Source organism: Mobula hypostoma, chromosome 13 (genome assembly GCF_963921235.1).
Source record: "Mobula hypostoma chromosome 13, sMobHyp1.1, whole genome shotgun sequence".
Classification (NCBI taxonomy): domain Eukaryota; kingdom Metazoa; phylum Chordata; class Chondrichthyes; order Myliobatiformes; family Myliobatidae; genus Mobula; species Mobula hypostoma.
The window spans coordinates 89,034,140-89,055,084 of NC_086109.1; the positions used below are offsets into that span (position 1 = coordinate 89,034,140).

General features: G+C 42.5%; 1 protein-coding gene across 1 annotated transcript in view; it reads right to left on the minus strand.

The window, feature by feature from the left end:
- nox5 (NADPH oxidase, EF-hand calcium binding domain 5) overlaps positions 1–20,945 on the minus strand; it is a 94,593-nt gene that overhangs the window by 4,240 nt on the left and 69,408 nt on the right. Inside the window, exons 15-16 of the mRNA XM_063066554.1 lie at positions 8,850–8,949; positions 6,692–6,858 (exon numbers count right to left, since the gene is read on the minus strand). Coding sequence (XP_062922624.1) covers positions 6,692–6,858; positions 8,850–8,949 — 267 coding nt within the window. The remainder of the gene's footprint in view (positions 1–6,691; positions 6,859–8,849; positions 8,950–20,945) is intronic.

Sequence of the window (20,945 nt, forward strand, 5' to 3'; positions counted from 1 at the left end):
TTTAGTCCATAAATATGAATGTTTACAGGGACAGCAGAAGCCAAAGACAGATGGCAGAAAAGCAGTGGAGCAGAGATCAGGAGCGAGGGCATCAATTTAGAACTACTTGGGATGCAATTTCCAAAAATTCCACTCCAAGTAGAGGTGTCATGGTCACATAGCAGTCTGCGTAACGCGATTACTGTGCCAGCTGTAAGATTGGGGTTTGATTCCCACTCATGTCTGTAAGGTGCTTGTGCATTGACCATGTGGGTTTCCTACGGCTGTTCCGGTTTCCTCTCCCATTCCAAAGACGTACACTTAGGGTTAGAGAGTTATAGACATGCTGTGTTGGTGCTGGAAGCATAGTGACACTTGCAGCCTGCCCAGCACAGTCATTCTGATTTGACTTGACACAAACAACACATTTCACTGTATGTTTTGATGTACATGTGATGCATAAATCTGAATCTATGTTGCGTCAAAAGCATGGTGAGGCTTGCAGTCTAACCCCAGCACATCCTCTAAAAAATCCTGGAACCCCATTCAATCAAAAGAGGATTTGATTCTGTGCCTGTGGACATAATTTTAAACTGAATGTAACACAAAATGGAAATCAAAATATCAGTGGGAATTTTTAGTAACAGTAAATCTGCAGCGCTAATCCAAAGGGTTTGGAAGATATAGGAAGGGATGAAACATGGGGGACATAGATAGGATAAATGCAAACAGGCTTTTTCCAGAGGTTGGGTGAGACTGGAATTAAGGGTGAGAGGTGGAATATTTAAGGGGAATGTGAGGGGGAACTTCTTCACTCAGAAGGTGGTGCAAGTGTGGAATGAGCAGCCTGTGTCCTGACGAAGGGTCTCGGCCTGAAACGTCGACTGCGCCTCTTCCTATAGATGCTGCTTGGCCTGCTGCGTTCACCAGCAACTTTGATGTATGTTGCTTGAATTTCCAGCATCTGCAGAATTCCTGTAGCCTGTGGAAGTGTTGGATTCAGGTTCAATTTCAACAGATGAGAAGTTTAGATAAGCACATGGATAGGAGGGATATGGAGGGATATGATTCTGATGGAACCAGGCAGAATAATAGTTCAACACTGACTAGATTGGCTCCTGAAGGTTGTTATAGACAGGGGTGGTAATGAGGACAAGCTCCCACTGCCTATTGAATGCTCCCAATGGCGTGCACCTCAAATAGCCTCTGACAACCAAGTTCAGCTTCTGGCCTTCACGTGTGGCTTAGCTAGTAAGCCTGGTAGAACTGTTTCTACTGGCAGGAGAAGGGGCAAAGGCAGGTTACTGGCGGCTTAAGACCAGTCACTTCGGGTAGATAGGGTGCGTAGATGGATGCTGAGGTGAAGTAGGATGGACGAAGGTTCACACTGACCACAAATACTAACAGTGACGAAGTAGGATGAATGAGCAGTTTCTAGGGGCATTTCACTGTGATTTGACATGATGTAGGGTAAACTCTGAGGTCCTAATGGGCTACTCCTGCCTCAATGTTACTGTGCAAGGCTCATGACATGAGAATTCAGCAGCAAAGGTTTGGTCTGTTTCTCTGTTGAACCACCTACTGCCCAGGCTTGAACTCTAGTTGGGCTGAAGCAGACACTTACTAATGCCCAGTTCTTCAAGGACCCAAGTTTGAAGATAAAAGTTGTACTTTCTTCAAAACAAACTAAACGAAATTCCTATCAGTTCCTTCTTAGTTCCATAGGATGTGTGGTTAGCCACTAACCACAATGAGGAAAAGTCTAAGTGGGAATTATTAAATATGCATACACCACTAATAGAATTGCCACAGAGACCCCCATGGGAAGTTAAAAGGCAAGGTTACTGCCTTTGGTATTGAACAACTGAGGGTTTTACAACATATTATTAAAATATCTCTTGGCATAACTTTTTCTTTGTAATTCATTAGAGGTTGTTACTGTAAATCATGCATCATTAGATTAAATTGCTCCTGAAGCGTTTGATACACCTTTCACACCCACATAATGGCTGACTGAAATCGATAGCACAAAAGGAAGGTAGGTGGGAATGAAAATCAATTGATTTACGGCTCAACAAGAGCACAATCAATGTGTCACTCTGTCATAATCTAAAAGCTCTTTTTACAGTTGTTCTGTAATTTAAGAAGCCGTGTAAAGTGTCTGTGTTATAAATTATTTCTGATGTGTCTGTTCAACACTTTGCCTTTTGAATGCAAAGAACTGTCCAATACATTAAATTCCCAGAGGTAACAATTACCATCTTATATAACCAAAATTAGTATTCTCTTCCTGTCCCCTCCTCCTCCTTAATATCGCTCCTCTGTAACAGAGAGATACAAACTGAACTTGCTAGAAGGTGGGGCTTGGATGTTGATGCTGTAACCACTTTACAAACACAGTGAACCCCACTCTCTCCAACCCACATACAACAGGCTAGCAGCTTTAAAAGGCAGTCTTCAAAAGGCAAAGATTCAAAAAGGTGGCGTCCATCATTAAGGACCCAGCCACACATGTCCACTTCTCACTACTGCCATCAGGAAGGAGGAGCCTGAACCTGAAAATACACAGTCAGCGTTCCAGTAACAGCCTCATCCCCTCCGCTAACAGATTCCTGAACAGACCTTGAACCCCTGAACACAACCCTGCTATTTTTGCATATATATAGTATATATTGTATTGTAATGTATAGTATATTTTATGTATTGCACTGTACTGCTAAAAGACAACACATTTCACAACATATGTCAGTGATAATAAACTTGATTCTGATTCTAAACAATAGCCAACAGCAGCAAAGTCAACTCTATTAGAGACACTCTTGCCTTACTTTGTCTCCTAAATTATCTTTTCCTTGTTGCACGGCTAAAATAATATTTTCATCAAGTTATGGAAAGAAACATTAAAGAAATTAGAGGTGGCGCAGTAGAACCACCAGAGGGCTCAAGCGAGTCAATTTCAATTCCCGATCTTGGGTGCTTTTGGTGTGGGGTTCAGGCATCTTCCCCATGACCATGTGGGTTTCCTCCAGGTGCTCTGGTTTCCTCCCACATTCCAAAGATGTACAGGTTAACGTAGTCACGTGGGTGTAATTGAGCAGCGCCAGATCATTGGGCTGGAAGGGCCTGTTACAGCTCTAAATAAGTAAAGAAATAACATAAAATAAAATTGTCCCTGCTAGTAGAACCAGTTGAAGTGATTTTCATTCGTGGCACTGCACCACAAGGATTCCTCGTAGCAAATGCTGCTGCTGATTGGCCACAATGTTGGACAAGGGTGGGAACACCAGCCACTTATTCTTCTCCCTGATTGCCCCCAACTGAAGAGGCAGCTATAAGGCAACATTGTTTGGATATTATTGGTAAGATCAGTACCTGTCTTGTTACATAAATGAACTTATAGTTCAGAACATAGATAGCCTCTGCTTCTACAGAACTGATCCCAATTCACGCTCTGATGAAAAGTCACCAAGATTGGAATTGGAATTGCGATTGGAATATTATTGTCACATGTACTGAGATACAGTGATAAGCTTGTCTTGAATACCGTTCATATAGATCAGATCATTACACATTGCATTGAGGTAGAACAACGTAAAACAATAACAATGCAGAATAAAGTGTAATGGCTACAGGAAAAGTGCAGTACAGGTCAACAATAAGATACAGGATTATAATCAGATATATTGTAAGGTCAAGAGTTCATCTGATCACACTGGTGAGCTATTTAAGGCTTTTAACAGTAGGGTAGAAGCTGTCCTTGAGTCTGCTGGTATGTAATTTCAGGCTTTTACATCTTTTGACCAATGGGAGTGGAGAAGTGAGAATATCCGGGTTGGGTGCAATGATGGGTCTTTATAAAGCGCTCACTTGGGGTACTGAGAGCAGTTTTGGGTCCCTTTTCTTAGAAAGGACGTGTTGACACTGGAGAGGGTTCAAAGGAAGTTTGCAAAAATGATTCCTATATTGAACGATGTTTCATATGAAGAGAGTTTGATGGCTCTGGGCCTGTATTCACTGGAATTCAGAAGAATGAGGGGTGATCTAATTGAAACCTGTCGAGTGTTGGAAGGCCTCAATAGTATAGATGTAGAGAAGATGTCTCCTATGGTGGAAGTCTAGGACCAGAGGACACCATCTCAAAATAGAGGGGCATCCTTTTAGAACAGAGATGAGGAGGAATTTCTTCAGCCAGAGAGTGGGGATCTGCGGAATTCATTGCCACAGGCAACTGTGGAGGCCAAGTCTTTACATACTGTATATTTAAGGCAGAGGCTGACAGATTCTTGATTGGTCAGGGCATGAAGGGATACAGAGAGAAGGCAAGAGATTGGAGCTGAGAGCGAAAATTGATCAACCATGATGATGAAACGGCAGAGTATCCACACAAACTACCCTTCTCCCTTTAGAACGGAGAATTTCTTTAGCCAGAGCATGGTGAACCCGTGGAATTCATTGCCATGGATGGCTGTGGAGGCCATGTTATTGGGTACATTTAAAGCAAAGGTTGATAGGTTCTTGATAAGTAACAGTGTCAAAAGCAGGCAAGAGTAAGGGGTTGAAGGGATAATAATGGAATGGTGGAGCTGACTAAATGGGCCAAGTGGCCTAATTCTGATCCCATATCTTATGGTCTCTTCCAGGAGGACCACAACATTGCCATAAGGTTTGGATGCCTTAATGACCCAGAGAGCTATGTTGGCTGGAGTCAGGGTCCTGTGTTTTGGCTCCTGGTAGGGCTACCCATGCCAAATAGGTCAAAAGGTAGAGGCCAGACTGAGAGTGGTCCACCACTCCTCCAGGTTCAGGGGTTCAGCTCAGAGCTAACAACCCTGACTGGTAAAGAAAATTGTACGGAAACAGCAATGAGGAATCCTGTTTGAGAAGGTATGGACAGATTGATGGAGGACCTTCATTGCTGTCCTAAATGTCAGTGGCATAATGGGCAATAAGTAAGGAAGTCTTATGGTCTAAACTTCCAACAGACCCCCACCACTTTGACAGATTCCTCTGCTCTTGGACAAAGAAGGGGAGGTGGAACAGAACATGGGATTAAAGAGATATTTGAGAGAGAGCTGAGAATCATACTGGAGGATAGTGTAAGCAGTATCTAGTCTGCAATGCAACGAAATGCACTGCATACAGTGACTGCAGCAAACCAGATTAGAGAATTGTAAGTTGCTATTCCCCTCAGAAGTGTTTGGAGTTCTGAATGACTGGATGGAGGTCCAATAGAAAATCCATTTTCTCTGTTAGCAAGAGAGATCCTCACTGATGACACTATTTTCTATCACCAAGGCTATTTGGCTCTTTGTTGCTACCTTTGTTCACTGGTTAATTATTGTCACGTGTACCACCATGTATGGGGTGTCCAGGGAGGGGAAGCACCTCTGGTGAAGGGGCTTGTCATGCCCATTCCGGGATAGCTCACTCACCTTTATCCCCACCGGACACTCAGCTCTCACCTGTGGCTCCAAGGACCTACTTGCATGCAACAGCCAATCTAGTTCAAGCCAAAACCATTTAAACTGCTTATTCCCATTGACCTACACCAGGACCATACCGCTCCATACACCTACTTTTCTTTGGACGCAATGGACAACCACAGCGCTACAGTGAAAATCTTGTCTTGCATATGGTGACTGAGATCAAATCATTACACAGTGCATTGCGGCAATATAATCTAAAACAATGCAGTATAAGGTGTAGCATCTACAAAGAAAGTGCAGTGCAGGTAGATAGCAAAGGGCAAGATAACAACAATTTAGATTTGTGAGGTCAAGTTCAGCTTATCACACAAGTGGTCCATTCAAGAGTCCGATGACAATGGGACAGAAACTGCCCTTGAGCCTGGTAGAATCTGCTTTCAGGCTTTTGTACTTTCTCCCTAATGGGAGCGGAAATGTTCGATTATGCTGGCTGCTTTAATGAGGTAGTGAGCAGTATAAACAGAATGATGGGAATGGTGGCATTCCATCTTTATAAAACACTGGCTCAGTCTCCACTGTGTTTCATCTGGGTGTCACATTTTAGGAAGGAAATGGGGCCAGGGTCCCAGACAGGGTGTGGAAAAGATCTACTGGAAGGATTGCAGAGATGAGAGATTTCATCTACAAGGTTAGCGAAGAGAAAGGTGTATTGTCCTTCTTAGGGCAGATAGGTTGGAGAAGATTTAGCTGAGGCATATATGTTTATGACAAGTTTAGAGAGGGTAAACAGAGTAAACCTGGTTTCATTAGCCCATGGTTTAAGAACTGGGGGCACAGAGTTAATGCATCTGACCAAAATAACACCAGGGAATTTTTAATCTTTTTTTTACACATTCAAATGATTTAAAGTATCAAATCTTCATAAAAATAAGAAGGTAAGCTAAAAATCCTGAGATTTAAAAACACATAAGCATTTAAAAATGTTGAAATAATTAAGGAGAATCTAACCAGGGACTCACTGCATGGAAGGGTGCTGGAAATAGAACCAGACTTTCAAAAGAGATCTGGACAGGAACAAGGAAAAATAATGGAGTACAGATGGGAAAGAACAGAAAGTGGAATTATGTCACAGGGAGCCAGCATGATATCGATGAGCGGAATGGCCTTATCCCTTACAGTGAAGATTATACCTGTCACCAGTGGAATTGATTTATTTAAAAACCCAGGCTATCAGAGAGGAAAGGTTTACAATTATATTCATTCTCTGTCTCTGCACGAACAGTTACCTTGCTCCAATCTGGTCGACCTGGTTGTGTTCTGGTGCGCAGGCCTGTAATAGAGTCGCGTTTCTCCTTCTTGGCCAGTAGATCCAGAGCCATTTGTAGACCTAAAGCCTTCATGTCATTTTTACTGAGAGCAGAGGTCATATACATGTGCATCTCCAAAAATCTGCCTGCACATTTGGAAAAAAAATTAACAATTTAGTGTTTGTTTGTCAATATGCGTATGTATTTGATAATGTTTCATAAGGAAAATAGCAACTAAGCCAGTAAACAATCTGCTGGAGGAAATCAGTGGGTCAAGCAGCATTGGTGGGGGGGGGGAGGGGGGGAGGGAACTGTTGACATTTCAGGTCAAAAACCTGTATTAGGACTGAGAGTGGAGAGGCGAGATGGCTAGTGTGAAAAGTTTCCTCTGGGTGCTCTGGTTTCCTCCTACATTCCAAAGACTTCCAGGTTCCTATCACAAACAAGAGAAAATCTGTAGATGCTGGAAATCCCAGCAACACATACAAAATGCTGGAGGAACTCAGCAGGCCAAGCAGCATCTATGGGAAAGAGAACAGTCGACATTTTGGGCCGAGGCCCTTCATCAGGAGAAATAAAGTCCTTTTTTTCAGCAAAACAATATTCTTGGAACTGTTAAAGCCATCAAACTTTTTGAACAATTAGAAACATTCAAATTATTAAAACTATCAAAACCTTCTGAAAGAAGAACCTAAATTAAAAATCCTGAAACTTAAAACAACACATAGCATTTCAAGTGCTGAAATAATTATGGAAAATCTAAACTACTAATTCTTAACTTAGAACTTAGCCCTTCAAAACTATGTGAGTCCACTGCAAGGGATGGGGAAGGACTACTGTCATCAGATTCCATCTAGATGTTGAGCGAGTTCCACATCATAATCAAATTGAGTCTTGCCTATGATTTAGGTTCACATTGCGTGGTAATAACTAAACTGTACTGTGCATCCATGTATCACTGTTTGTTTTGATAGAACTTTGCATGGAATAAGAGGACGATTCTTTGGATTGGCAACAACTTCTCCTCCATAATCTCCATCACAACGATGTGTGCTTAGCCCCCTACTCTTATCACTTTACACTTATCACTGACTGGCTAAGCACAGCTCTAAGCCATATTTAAGTTTGTTGATGACACCACTGTCGTAGGCCGAAACAAAGATGGTGACGGATCAGCACATAGAAGGGAGACTGAAAATCTGGATGAGTGGTGCTGAACAACAACCACTCACTCAAATTCAGCAAGAACAAGGAGATGATTACTGACTTTATGAGGAGGAAATTGGAGATACATGAGCCAGTTTTCATCAGGGTGCATTTTCATCCTGGTGGAAAGGTCAGCAACTTTAAATTCCTCGGTGCTATCATTTCAGAGGAGCTGAGCTGGGGTCAGCATCTAAGTGTAATTGTGAAGAAAGCACGGCAGTGCCTCTGCTTCCTTAGGAGTTGGTGAAATTTCAGCATGACACCTAAAACGTTGACAGACTTCTGTAGATGTGTGTATATTGAGTGGCTGCATCAGGCTTCTGTTTGGAAACACCAATGCCGAACAGAAAATCCTACAAAAAGTAAAAGATACTGTCCAGTCCATCACAGGTAAAGCCCACCCCACCATTGAGCAGATCTACATGAGACACCGTTGCAGGAAAGCAGCGTCCATCAAGAGAAACCGCAATCCCCCAGAATATGCTCTCTTTTCAATGCTGCCATCAGGAAGGAGGTACAGGAGTCTCAGGACTCACACCACCAAATTCAGGAACAGTTATTACCCCTCGGCCATCAGGCTCTTGAACCAAAGGGGGTAACTTCATTCAACTTCACTTACCACACCACTGACCTGTTCCCACAACTTATGGTCTCACTTCTTAGAACTCTTCATCTCATATTCTTGATACTTATTTCTTATTTCTTATTATTATTATTACTGCTGTTTCTTTCTTTTTGTACTTGCACTCTTTGTTATCTTTTGCACACTGGTAGTCTGCCCTGCTGGTGTGGTCTTTCATTGATTTATGGTTATAGGATTTATTGAATATGCCACAGGAAAATTAATCTCAGGGTTGTACATGGCGACATGCAGTCTTTGTACTTTGATAATAAACTTATGTTGAAATTTGAAGATATGTTAGGAACCTACCTTGAGGTTCCTCATCTGCCTGGTCCATCTCCAGTTTAGTCAGGAGGCTAACAAACCACTCAAATGACTTCTGGTCTCTGTTGATCCAGATAAAGTCAACCTGCAACCACAAACAGCCTTAAGTCTCTCACTGAAAACCAGTTTCAATGCATAATCCGCACTCTATTCAAGGTTATATCTCCAATCTAAAATTTATTATTTCTTTTAACTTCAGCATTAGATCAGCAGACACAGCAAAGAAATATTTCTGGTTGCCAACAAAACCCTGATCGTTCCATACAAACACTGATATATGTTTTTAAATGCAAGTTGTAAGTTGGCTGTGATCTAGAGAAGGACTATGAAGGCTCGTTCATCTTAAGTAGAGTTAACTCAAGAAAATATACCTTCCTTTGTCACTCTGTTAAAGATCATTATTTATGTTGCAAAGAAAGATTAAAAGGTGTAGGATAAACACATGCTCTGTGCAATTTTGAGATCCTTTATAATTTAGTCACAAGGATGTCACCCTTCTCCAGAGGGAATTGGTAAACCGGGTGAGCTTAACAACAATTTAGCAGTTCCTTGGTCCTCACTGTAACTTCCTTTATAATTCCAGAACTGGTCGTTAGATTTCTTAACACCCAGCCGCCAACCAGCATACAGTACATGTACACCCTGTCTGAATGCCCAGCCACCCCCATTCCTCTATCTGCCCATATTGGCAATTGAATTGTATCTTTTTGTATTCTTCTACACTATTGACAATGCCACCAATCTTTGTAGGTTTTGTGAACTTACTGGTCCAAGTTTTCATCCAAAATATCACAAACAGAAGTTGTCCCAGTATGGATCCGTTTGAAACACCATTAGTCACAAGCTTTATTAATAAACCTAAATTTGTTGTGCAGCTGCCATGGTGGTACATGAGCATATCAGGGGGTCATAATCTAGACTTCTGGTTTACCATCTCAAAGATTAGCTTTATTTGTTACATGTGTATTGAAACATACAGTGAGATGCATTGTTTATATCAAATCAAATCGGCAAGGACTGTGCTAGACAGCCCACAAATATCACCATGATTCCAGAGTCATTGCAGCATGATTACAAGCCACCAACTCTAACTCCTACGTCTTTGGAATGTGGGAGGAAACTGGAGCACCCAGAGGAGATGCACACAGTTATGGGGAGAAAGTACCATTTCCTTACAGATAGCAGCAGGAATCGAACCCCGATCTCATAGTTGGCGCTGTAAAGAGATGCGCTAACCGCTACCATGCCATCCTCAGTTAGATAGAGGCAAACCTCCATCCCTGTTTTACCAAATTCAAGGAATTATGCTTGATTCAATAATTCACGCTTGCAATGAATTTCTTTTACAAACTGGATAAGGGAAATTTCGCCTCAGTTTTGGTAAACTGCCCCTCCATTTTACGCCAATGAACCCAAGTAAACTTCAATTTCTCAATGATCACAGACCAGCAAGGAATACGGCAGAACAAACTGAATTCCTTCAGCTTGCTCCTGGGAGCCAACAAGCAAAAAGTTGATGAAGAGGAGAAAAGTATTAGCTACAACAGTGAATAGTTTTACTTGATTATTTGCTGATGAAAGTGACTGAGAATTTCATTATAGATTAAATACTAGCAAAACTGAGTGTGTTTCACACACAAAGTGCTGGAGGAACTCAGCAGGCCAGGACTGAAGGGTGTCTGCCCAGAACGTTAACTGTTTATTCCCCTTCATAGGTGCTGCCTGACCTGCTGAGTTCCTCCAGCATTTTGTGTGTGAAACACACTCAACTCAAGTCAGAGAGGATTAGGATTCAGGACTAAATAGTCTCGGTCCAACAGGTTAACTATTTACTTCTTTCCATAGATGCTGCCTGACCTGCTGAGTTCTTCCAAAGTATTGTAGGTGTTGCTCTGGATTTCCAGCATCTGCAGAACCTCTTTGATGTGTTTGGATGCTCACGTCCCATTCAAACCTCCTCACACCCTTCCTCATTTAATCCTTTCATTATAACCCTCTATACTTCCACCCCTCCCAAGTGCTAATCTGATCTCCCCACAGATGCTCCACTTTGATCAACCCATCTGGGAACCGTTCCAAATTATCTCTGGCTACAGACATTCCACTTAACTATTTAAACTGACATCCTCTATTTTCTTCCTTTTATTTAATGCTTTCTTTAAAAAAAAATCTAGCAATACAACCAGAAGTTTTGTTTTGTTTCAGTGTACCAGATGCAGGGACTTCACAGAGGGTTAAAATGAACTTTCTCAGGCTTATCAACCAGCAATCGGATTACACACAAAAATTCACGGGGCTTAGCTGCTCAGAGCCTGCGTTGTTTGAGCACGGTTCTTCAAAGCATGGGAGAATAAATGTGCACTGTAATTAGAAGACATTCATTGCTGGATGAAAAGGTTGTGCTGAAACAGCTTGTTGCCCGTGAACAAAAGTCCCACAAGTTCGAACATGGACTGAAGGTATGGCGTTAAAAGAATAAAGTGGTATTATCTCTCCCTACCTTGCAGCCAAATGATGAACCAATTATGCCAGCACCCTTACACGAGTTGTTGTGAAATTCTGAAGAATAAACATAGCTAGTATGAGGGGACATAATTTTAAGGTGATCGGAGGAAAGTATGGGGGGTGTGTCAGAGGTGATTTTTAATACAGTGGTGGGTGCATGGAACACACTGCCAGGGGTGTGGTAGAGGCACAAACATTTAAGAGACTCTCAGATAAACACATGGATGAAAGAAAGATGGAGGGTTATGTGGGAGGGGAGGGCTAGATTGATCTTATAGTCGGTTCATCTGATTTGATGGAGACGAATGTGAGAGTACGGAGGAACACCTGGAAAACTTCTGAAATGCCCACTTCGCTGCCGCTGCTACTGTGTGGTAACCGGAATCTCCACAGCAGAAGGCCCCGAAATCCTTGGCTTTGCGTGTTTCAGCGGCCGGGGCGAGGTCGAAGGCGCTCGGGAGGCTGTATCGGAGAGGCTGGTCGGAAGCTCGAAGTTTTCGGTTGGATGGACTGTGTCGGCTGTGTTCAGCTGCTTCCAAGGCATCGGCAAGTTGACGGTGCCTGGAGGTTTATGGCAGGGAGTTTCTCCCTTTTGCCGCCTGCTATTGGGGACTCGGGAGTCGATCAACTCGGGGACTTTTGAGACTTTATTTACCATGCCCATGGTTTGTTCTTCATCAAATTATGGTATTGCTTTGCACTGCTGTAACTATATGTTACTGTTGTAACTATATATTACAGCAGTTATAATGGGTGACTTCAATCTACATATAGATTGGGTGAACCAAATTGGTAAGGGTGCTGAGGAAGAGGATTTCTTGGAATGCATGCGGGATGGTTTTCTGAACCAACATGTCGAGGAACCAACTAGAGAGCAGGCTGGGTCTAGACTGGGTATTGAGCAATGAGGAAGGATTAATTAGCAATCTTGTCGTGAGAGGCCCCTTAGGTAAGAGTGACCATAATATGGTGGAATTCTTCATTAAGATGGAGAGTGATATAGTTAATTCAGAAACAAAGGTTCTGGACTTAAAGAAGGGTAACTTTGAAGGTATGAGACGTGAATTAGCTAAGATAGACTGGCAAATGATACTTCAAGGGTTGACGATGGATATGCAATGGCAAGCATTTAAAGATCTCATGGATGAACTACAACAATTGTTCATCCCAGTTTGGCAAAAGAATAAACCAGGGAAGGTAGTGCACCTGTGGCTGACAAGGGAAATTAGGGATAATATCAATTCCAAAGAAGAAACATACAAATTAGCCAGAAAAAGCGGCTCACCTGAGGACTGGGAGAAATTCAGAGTCCAGCAGAGGAGGACAAAGGACTTAATTAGGAAAGGGAAAAAAGATTATGAGAGAAAACTGGCAGGGAACATAAAAGCTGACTGTAAAAGCTTTTATAGATACGTGAAAAGAAAAAGATTGGTTAAGACAAATGTAGGTCCCTTACAGTCAGAAACAGGTGAATTGATCATGGGGAACAAGGACATGGCAGACCAGATGAATAACTACTTTGGTTCTGTCTTCACTAAGGAGGACATAATTAATCTTCCGGAAATAGTAGGGGACCGAGGGTCTAGTGAGATGGAGGAACTGAGGGAAATACATGTTAGTAGGGAAGTGGTGTTAGGTAAATTGAAGGGATTAAAGGCAGATAAGTCCCCAGGGCCAGATGGTCTGCATCCCAGAGTGTTTAAGGAAGTAGTACAAGAAATAGTGGATGCATTAGTGATAATTTTTCAAAACTCTTTAGATTCTGGACTAGTTCCTGAGGATTGGAGGGTGGCTAATGTAACCCCACTTTTTAAAAAAGGAAGGAGAGAGAAACCTGGGAATTATAGACCAGTTAGCTTAACATCGGTGGGGGGGGGGGAATGCTAGAGTCAGATATCAAAGATGTGATAACAGCACATTTGGAAAGCGGTGAAATCATCGGACAAAGTCAGCATGGATTTGTGAAAGGAAAATCATGTCTGATGAATCTCACAGAATTTTTTGAGGATATAACTAGTAGAGTGGATAGGGGAGAACCAGTGGATGTGGTATATTTGGATTTTCAAAAGGCTTTTGACAAGGTCCTGCACAGGAGATTAGTGTGCAAACGTAAAGCACACGATATTGGGGGTATGGTATTGATGTGGATAGAGAACTGGTTGGCAGACAGGAAGCAAAGAGTGGGAATAAATGGGACCTTTTCAGAATGGCAGGCAGTGACTAGTGGGGTACCGCAAGGCTCAGTGCTGGGATCCCCAGTTGTTTACAATATATATTAATGACTTAGATGAGGGAATTAAATGCAGCATCTCCAAGTTTGCGGATGACACGAAGCTGGGCGGCAGTGTTAGCTGTGAGGAGGATGCTAAGAGGATGCAGGGTGACTTGGATAGGTTAGGTGAGTGGGCAAATTCATGGCAGATGCAATTTAATGTGGATAAATGTGAGGTTATCCACTTTGGTGGCAAAAATAGGAAAACAAATTATTATCTGAATGGTGGTCGATTAGGAAAAGGGGAGGTGCAATGAGACCTGGCTGTCATTATACACCAGTCATTGAAAGTGGGCGTGCAGGTACAGCAAGCGGTGAAAAAGGCGAATGGTATGCTGGCACTCATAGCAACAGGATTCAAGTACAGGAGCAGGGAGGTACTACTGCAGTTGTACAAGGCCCTGGTGAGACCACACTTGGAGTATTGTGTGCAGTTTTGGTCCCCTAATCTGAGGAAAGACATTCTTGCCATAGAGGGAGTACAAAGAAGGTTCACCAGATTGATTCTTGGGATGGCAGGACTTTCATATGATGAAAGACTGGATTGACTAGGCTTATACTCACTGGAATTTAGAAGATTGAGGGGGGATCTTATTGAAACATATATAATTCTAAAGGGATTGGACAGGCTAGATGCAGAAAGATTGTTCCCAATGTTGGGGAAGTCCAGAACAAGGGGTCACAGTTTAAGAATAAAGGGGAAGCCTTTTAGGACCGAGATGAGGAAAAACTTCTTCACACAGAGAGTGGTGAATCTGTGGAATTCTCTGCCACAGGAAACAGTTGAGGCCAGTTCATTGGCTATATTTAAGAGGGAGTTAGATATGGCCCTTGTGGCTAAAGGGATCAGTGGGTATGGAGAGAAGGCAGGTACAGGGTTCTGAGTTGGATGATCAGCCACGATCATACTGAATGGTGGTGCAGGCTCGAAGGGCCGAATGGCCTACTCCTGCACCTATTTTCTATGTTTCTATAATTATGTGGTTCTGTCAGTGTTAGTCTTTGGTTTGGCCTGTTTTCTGTGATAGCACTCCGGAGAAACATTGTATCATTTCTTAATGCATGTATAAATTTCTAAATGACAATAAAAGAGGACTGAGTGTTCTCATAATCTAATATGTCATGGGCTGAAGAACCTGAAGGATAAACATGGCTAATATGAGGAGGCGTAATTTTAAGGTGATTGGAGAGCAAATTCAAAATACGAGGTGCAAAGGGACTTGGGAGTCTTCGTGCAGGATTCCCTACAGGTTAACTTGCAGGTTAAGTCAGAGGTATGGAAGGAAAATGTAATATTAGCGCTCATTTCAAGAGGACTAGTACATAAAAGCAAGGATGTAATGCTGAGGCTTAATAAAGCATTGGTGAGGCCTCACTTGGATTATGTTGAACAGTTTTGGGCCCCTTATCTAAGAAAGGATGTTCTAGCATTGGAAAGGGTCCAGAGGAGGTTCATGAGAATTATCCTGAGAATGAAAGGTCTAACGTATGAGGAGCATTTGATGGTTCTGGATCTATATTCACTGGAGTTTAGAAGAATAGGCAAGAAACTCATTGAAACCTATTGAATATTGAAAGGCCTAAATAGAGTGGATGTGGACAAGATGTTTCCTTTAGTGGGTGAGTCTAGGGCCAGAGGACACGGTATCAGAATACAAGGATGCCCCTTTAGAACAGAGATCAGGAGGAATTTCTTGAGTCAGAGAGTGGTGAGTCTGTGGAATTTATTGCCACAGTCATCTGTGGAGGCGAAGTCACTGAGTATACTTAAAGCAGAGATTAACAGATTCTTTATTAGTAAGGGTGTCAAAGGTTATGGGGAGAAGGCAGGAGAATGGGGATGAAAGTGATAATAAATCAGCCACGATAGAATGGCAGAGTACATACGATGGGCCAAATGGCCTAAATCTGCACCTATGTTTTATGGTTGTATGATCCATATCTCTCCATTCCTTACACATCCACGTGTCTATCCATAAACAGCCTTTTAAGCACTATCGTGGTCATGGAAAGACCATGATCGCCTATGTTGTACAACACAGCACGTAACAAATGAATGATAGAGAGGCTCTTGATAGTCAGCATGGGCATATTGAGCTGAAAAACCTTATATAATACACTTTGTAACTATGAAATAAACAGCTGTGGCTCATTTTAAAAGTGGCAAAATTAAAAGATTCAGAAAGTTAGTTAAACTGCACTTCAGAATGACTCTGCAGGGTCACAGGAGAAGAGCAAGACAACACGACTTACTGAATCATTCTACAAACACCCAGTATAGACTCAGTGGGCTGTAATAATTCTCTGATCCTTGCCAAAGGAGAAGATAGGAGAAAGGAATTTACCAGAATGAAATCAGACCTTTGAGTTCAGAGGTTCAAAGGTTCATTTATTATCAAAGATTACAACTCTGAAATTCCTCTTCTCCAGATAGCCACAAAACCAGGAAAGAAAAGAATAGCAGCACAATCATCAACCCCAAATCCCCCTCCCCTATACAAAAAAAACGGAACAGGCATATCGACCCCCAAATCCCCCTCGCCCGCACAAAAGGAAATCATGCACATCGGGAAAGCCTGAACAAGTTAAGGATCTTCAGGAAAAGGAAGACTGGGAGACGACAAACGTCTTTCAAATTATAAAAGGTTTTGATCAGTAAGATCAGGGAAAATGTTTCCACTTGTAAACAAGACCAGCAAAACGGCCCAGTAATATGGGAATGTCACAAAAAAACCTGAAAGGATAGTCAGGAAAAATTACTTTTAAAGGCAAAAAGCACAAACGTGTTTTAGATTTGTGCATCACAGATCTATGACGCTTTACAGCACCAGTGATCAGGGTTTGATTCCCAGCACTGTCTGTAAACAGTTTGTACATTCTCCCCATGACCGCATGAGTTTCCTGTGGTTTCCTCCCATATTTCAAAAATTTACGGGTTAGAGTTAGTAAGCTGTAGACACGCTATGCTGGCCCCTGAAGTAGGATGACACCTGCGGGCTGCCCCCAGCATATTCTCAGACTATGTTGCCCGTTCACACAAACAACACATGTCACTGTACGTTTTGATATACAGTGGGATGAGGAAAAGAATGACTGGGTCCCACCTGGCTGTTGAGAGGAACTGTAAGCTCTATCTATCTATGTAGATTCAGGGGCAGGAAAGGAGAGGGGACATGGATAATGACAGAATTAGGAGTGACAATGCTGCTTTTCTTATAGATAACTATTTCCAGTTTTTAAAAGATCCTTCCCCCCCTCCGCTCTTCTTCTACTGTCCATTATGGCCTCCTACCTCTTCTCACCTCCCCCTGGCTCCCCTTCTCCTGTGATCCACTCTCCTCTCCTAACAGATTCCTTCTTCTCCCTTTATCTTTCCCACCCACCTGACTTCACCTATCACCTTCCAGCTATCCTCCTTTCCCAATCCCTGCCTTTTTATTCTGACATCTTCCCCCTTCTTTTTCAGTTCAGAAGAAGGGTCCTGGCCCAAAACCTCGACTGTTTGTTCATTTCCATAGATGCTGCCTGACCTGCTGAGTTCCTCCAGCATTTTGTGCGTGTTGCTTTTCTTCTAGATGATCAGCCAGATTTAACATAATGAGCTAAATATGCAATGATTAGCTCGTTAGGTTAAATATCCAGAACAAATCTCAAAGAGAGGACTGGTGGCCAATTGCCCATTGGATAAGAACCTCAAGGACCGGAAAGAAAACCAACCTATTTTAAATACAAACCACATGCATTTCTTTCTTATAGTTTCTGACATGCAGCTGGGATTTCTCCCTTAAATTATGATCTCCCAGTTATTTCCTTACCCCTGTTAATCTCCACCCACGTCTGTTACTGTCAGAAAATACCAGTTCATATTTCATAACATTAAGCAATTAGCATTTGTAATTGAAGGAAAAGACTTCTGAATGATATTGGCCTACTGTGAAGAATGTCCTATTTCCACTCACTTTGACAGAAAAGACCATTGACAGGCGTACAGTTTTAATCTTCAGGGATCACAGCGTGGTCCCTAACTTTTCCATAAGCTGATGCCAACTCAATTAGTGATTTCACACAGCATGTTAATGCCTCATACAGCATGAGGCAGACCCAGCCTACGGATAGAATAGGTAACTGTTGTGCGCTGTGTTGCAAAGGGCTGATGCCACTGTAACTGTATTGTGCTCAGTACAGTTACATGCAAGAGCATCTCAGACAAAGGGCTGGTGTCCAGTTATCCATTGGGTATAGCAGTATTTTTAATCAAAATAAACAATTAAATATAAATCAATCAAAACTTTTTCAGCCTGGATTTGAGTCGTAATTTAAGTACCTGACAAGAATATTAAAGGTTCAAGTTTAGAGAAGAATACTTACCACCAAAGGACACCACACTCCGATCAAATTTCAACATTTGTGAGAGACGTTAGGCGGTTTGTAAACGTTTAACTATTGACATCTGACGAACTCTTTTGGTTCCTGACCTGACTTTGAAGCCACGATGGTCAAGACACAAGCAGCATGGCCCATGCAAAGTGATTCATTGAGTCAAGCTGCTGCCTGAGATCACCAGAGATCCTAGTTCGATCCCGATGGAGTTTGCACATTTTCATTCTGACGCACAGGTTTCTCCCGGAGAACATGGAATACTGCGGCACATTTCAGGTCCCTCAGCCCATGATGTTGCGCAGGCAAATATAAACCTACTCCATGATCAATCTAACACTTACTCACCTCCTACTCTGCCTATAACCTCCATTTTTCTTATATCCATCTGCCTATTGAATGGCACTATTGTATCTGCCTCTACCACATTACCGTAGTGAATCCCAGAACTAAATCCTACTTACCAAGGACTTATTATTTCCCTTTCTGGCTCCCCAAATCCCTTCTTAAGCTCCTTCCTGTTTGCCTTCATCATCATCATCATCATGTGTCATCCTGTATGATGTGGGTGATCATGGTCTATTGGCCATGATTGTTTTTGGCAATTTTTTTTCTATGGAACTGGTTTGCCAGTGCCTTCTTTGGGGCAGTGTCTTTACAAGACGGGCGACCCCAGCCATTATCAATACTCTTCAGAGATTGTCTGCCTGGCGTCAGTGGTCGCATAACCAGGACTTCTGATGTGCACCTGCTGCTCATACGACCATCCACCACCTGCTCCCATGGCTTCACGTGACCCTGATCGGGAGGCTAAGCAGGTGCTACACCTTGCCCAAGGGTGACCTCCAGGCTAGTGGAGGGAAGGAGCGCATTACACCTCCTTTGATTTAGACATATCACCCTGCCACCCAACCTGTTTACCTTATAATTCTCAAAAGCTCTGAATGATTATTGCTTCCCAAGCCTTTTGTTTTCCTTCTTCCTTTTGACAATGTGTTTCACCTCTCTTGACAACCATCGTCTCTTCACCCTACCATCCATTCCCTGGTTCTGTGGGACAAATCTGTCCAGAGTGATACCTAAACAAACCCCATATTTCCACAGAGCATTTGTTCCTCCCACATCCCAAAGATCCAGGGTGGTATTGTAAGTTGCTCCTTGTGTGTAGGTGAGCATAGAGAGCCTCAGGCACGGTAGTGTAGTGGTTAGCAATAACGCTTTAGAGTACAGGCGACTAGGGTTCAATTCCCACTGTGGCCTGTAAGGAGTTTGACCGTTCTCCCAGTGACCGCGTGGGTTTTCCCCCACAGTCCAGAAGATATACCAGTTGGAAGGTTAATTGGTCATTGTAAATTTTCCCATGATTAGGCTAGAATTACATCAGAAGATTGCTGGGCAGTGCAGCTTTAAGGGCCAGATGGGCCTATTCAGCGCTGTATCTCAATTAATAAATAAAAATGAATAGAGTTGACAAAAATTTTGAAGAGAATAAAAAAATGTAACTACTGTAGGATTAATGTGATTGTCAGTGCAGATTTGATTGGCCAAAGATTTAGTTTCTGCTCAGTAATTTTCTTTGACTCACTACAGTTTAAAAGAATGAGGGGGATCCCCATTGAAACCTGTCAAATATTGTAAGGCCTCGCCAGAGTGGATGTAGAGAGAATGTTTCCAATAGTGGGAGAGTCTAGGACCAGAAGGAACAGCCTCTGAATACAAGGACGTCCCTTTAGAACAGAGATGCGAAGGAATTTCTTTAGTCAGAGGGTGATGAATCTGTGGAATTCTTTGCCACAGGAGGCTGTGGAGGCCAAGACATCCAATATATTTAATGTGGAGGTTTAAAGGTTCTTGATTAGTAAAAGCATGAAAAGTTATGGAGAGAAGGCAAGAGAATGGGGTTGAGAGGGATAATAAATCAATGATAAAATGGCAGAGCAGACTCAATGGGCTGAATGGCCTAATTCTGGTCACATGTCTTATGGCCTTGTAACTCTAAAGCTTGCACTGAAGGCAAGAAATTCACCAGTAGCATTTCTTCAGTTGCCACAGGGAGAAGGACCCTGCCTCTGCCCAGCCCTCCTGGCGTTTGTCCCTTCCTTCTGGAACCTGGTCCTTCCTGAACCACTAGTGTTGCCAACTTTCTCACTCCCAAATAAGGGACAAAGTAGCAGTCAAATACGGGACACTTGTGTTTACCCCGAGAGAGACTACTGTGACCATGAAGCCTTGTGCGGGCACCTGTGTGCGCATGCATGTGCGTGCCGATTTTTTTCTACAAATGGGTTTTGGCTTAATCTTCCCGATTCTGTTATGTGAAACTACACTGTACATATATTATTTTTACTTTATATAGGCTGTGTATTTATCATATCATTCCTGCCTTTATTATATGTTAGTGTTATTTTCGGTTTTATGTATTATTTGGTATGATTTGGCAGGTTATTTTTGGGTCTGGGAACGCTCAAAAATTTTTCCCATATAAATTGATGGTAATTGCTTCTTCACTTTTCGCCATTTCGGCTTACAAACGGTTTCATAGGAACGCTCTACCTTAGCGGGGGAAATACGGGACAAGGGCGGTCCCGTATGGGACAAACCAATTTAGCCCAATATACGGGATGTGCCGGCTAATATCGGTCAGTTGGCAACCCTATGAACCACCCATCTTAGTGACAGGAATCATTCCCTTGGTTCTTTGATGGATAGGACACACATACCTTGTATTCATCAAAGGATCCCCAAATGCTCATCATATTTTTGTAAATAATACAATTTTTATATGGAATTAAATAAGGACCCAGAATAGGCTCTGGGCCCAAACCACCTATGACTGTTTTGAAGAGAGGGCGGAGTCCAGTGGATGGGTGGGGAGTCAGCAACAAGTTTAAGGGCAAGGGTGATGGTTGGGTTGGTGGTCAACATTG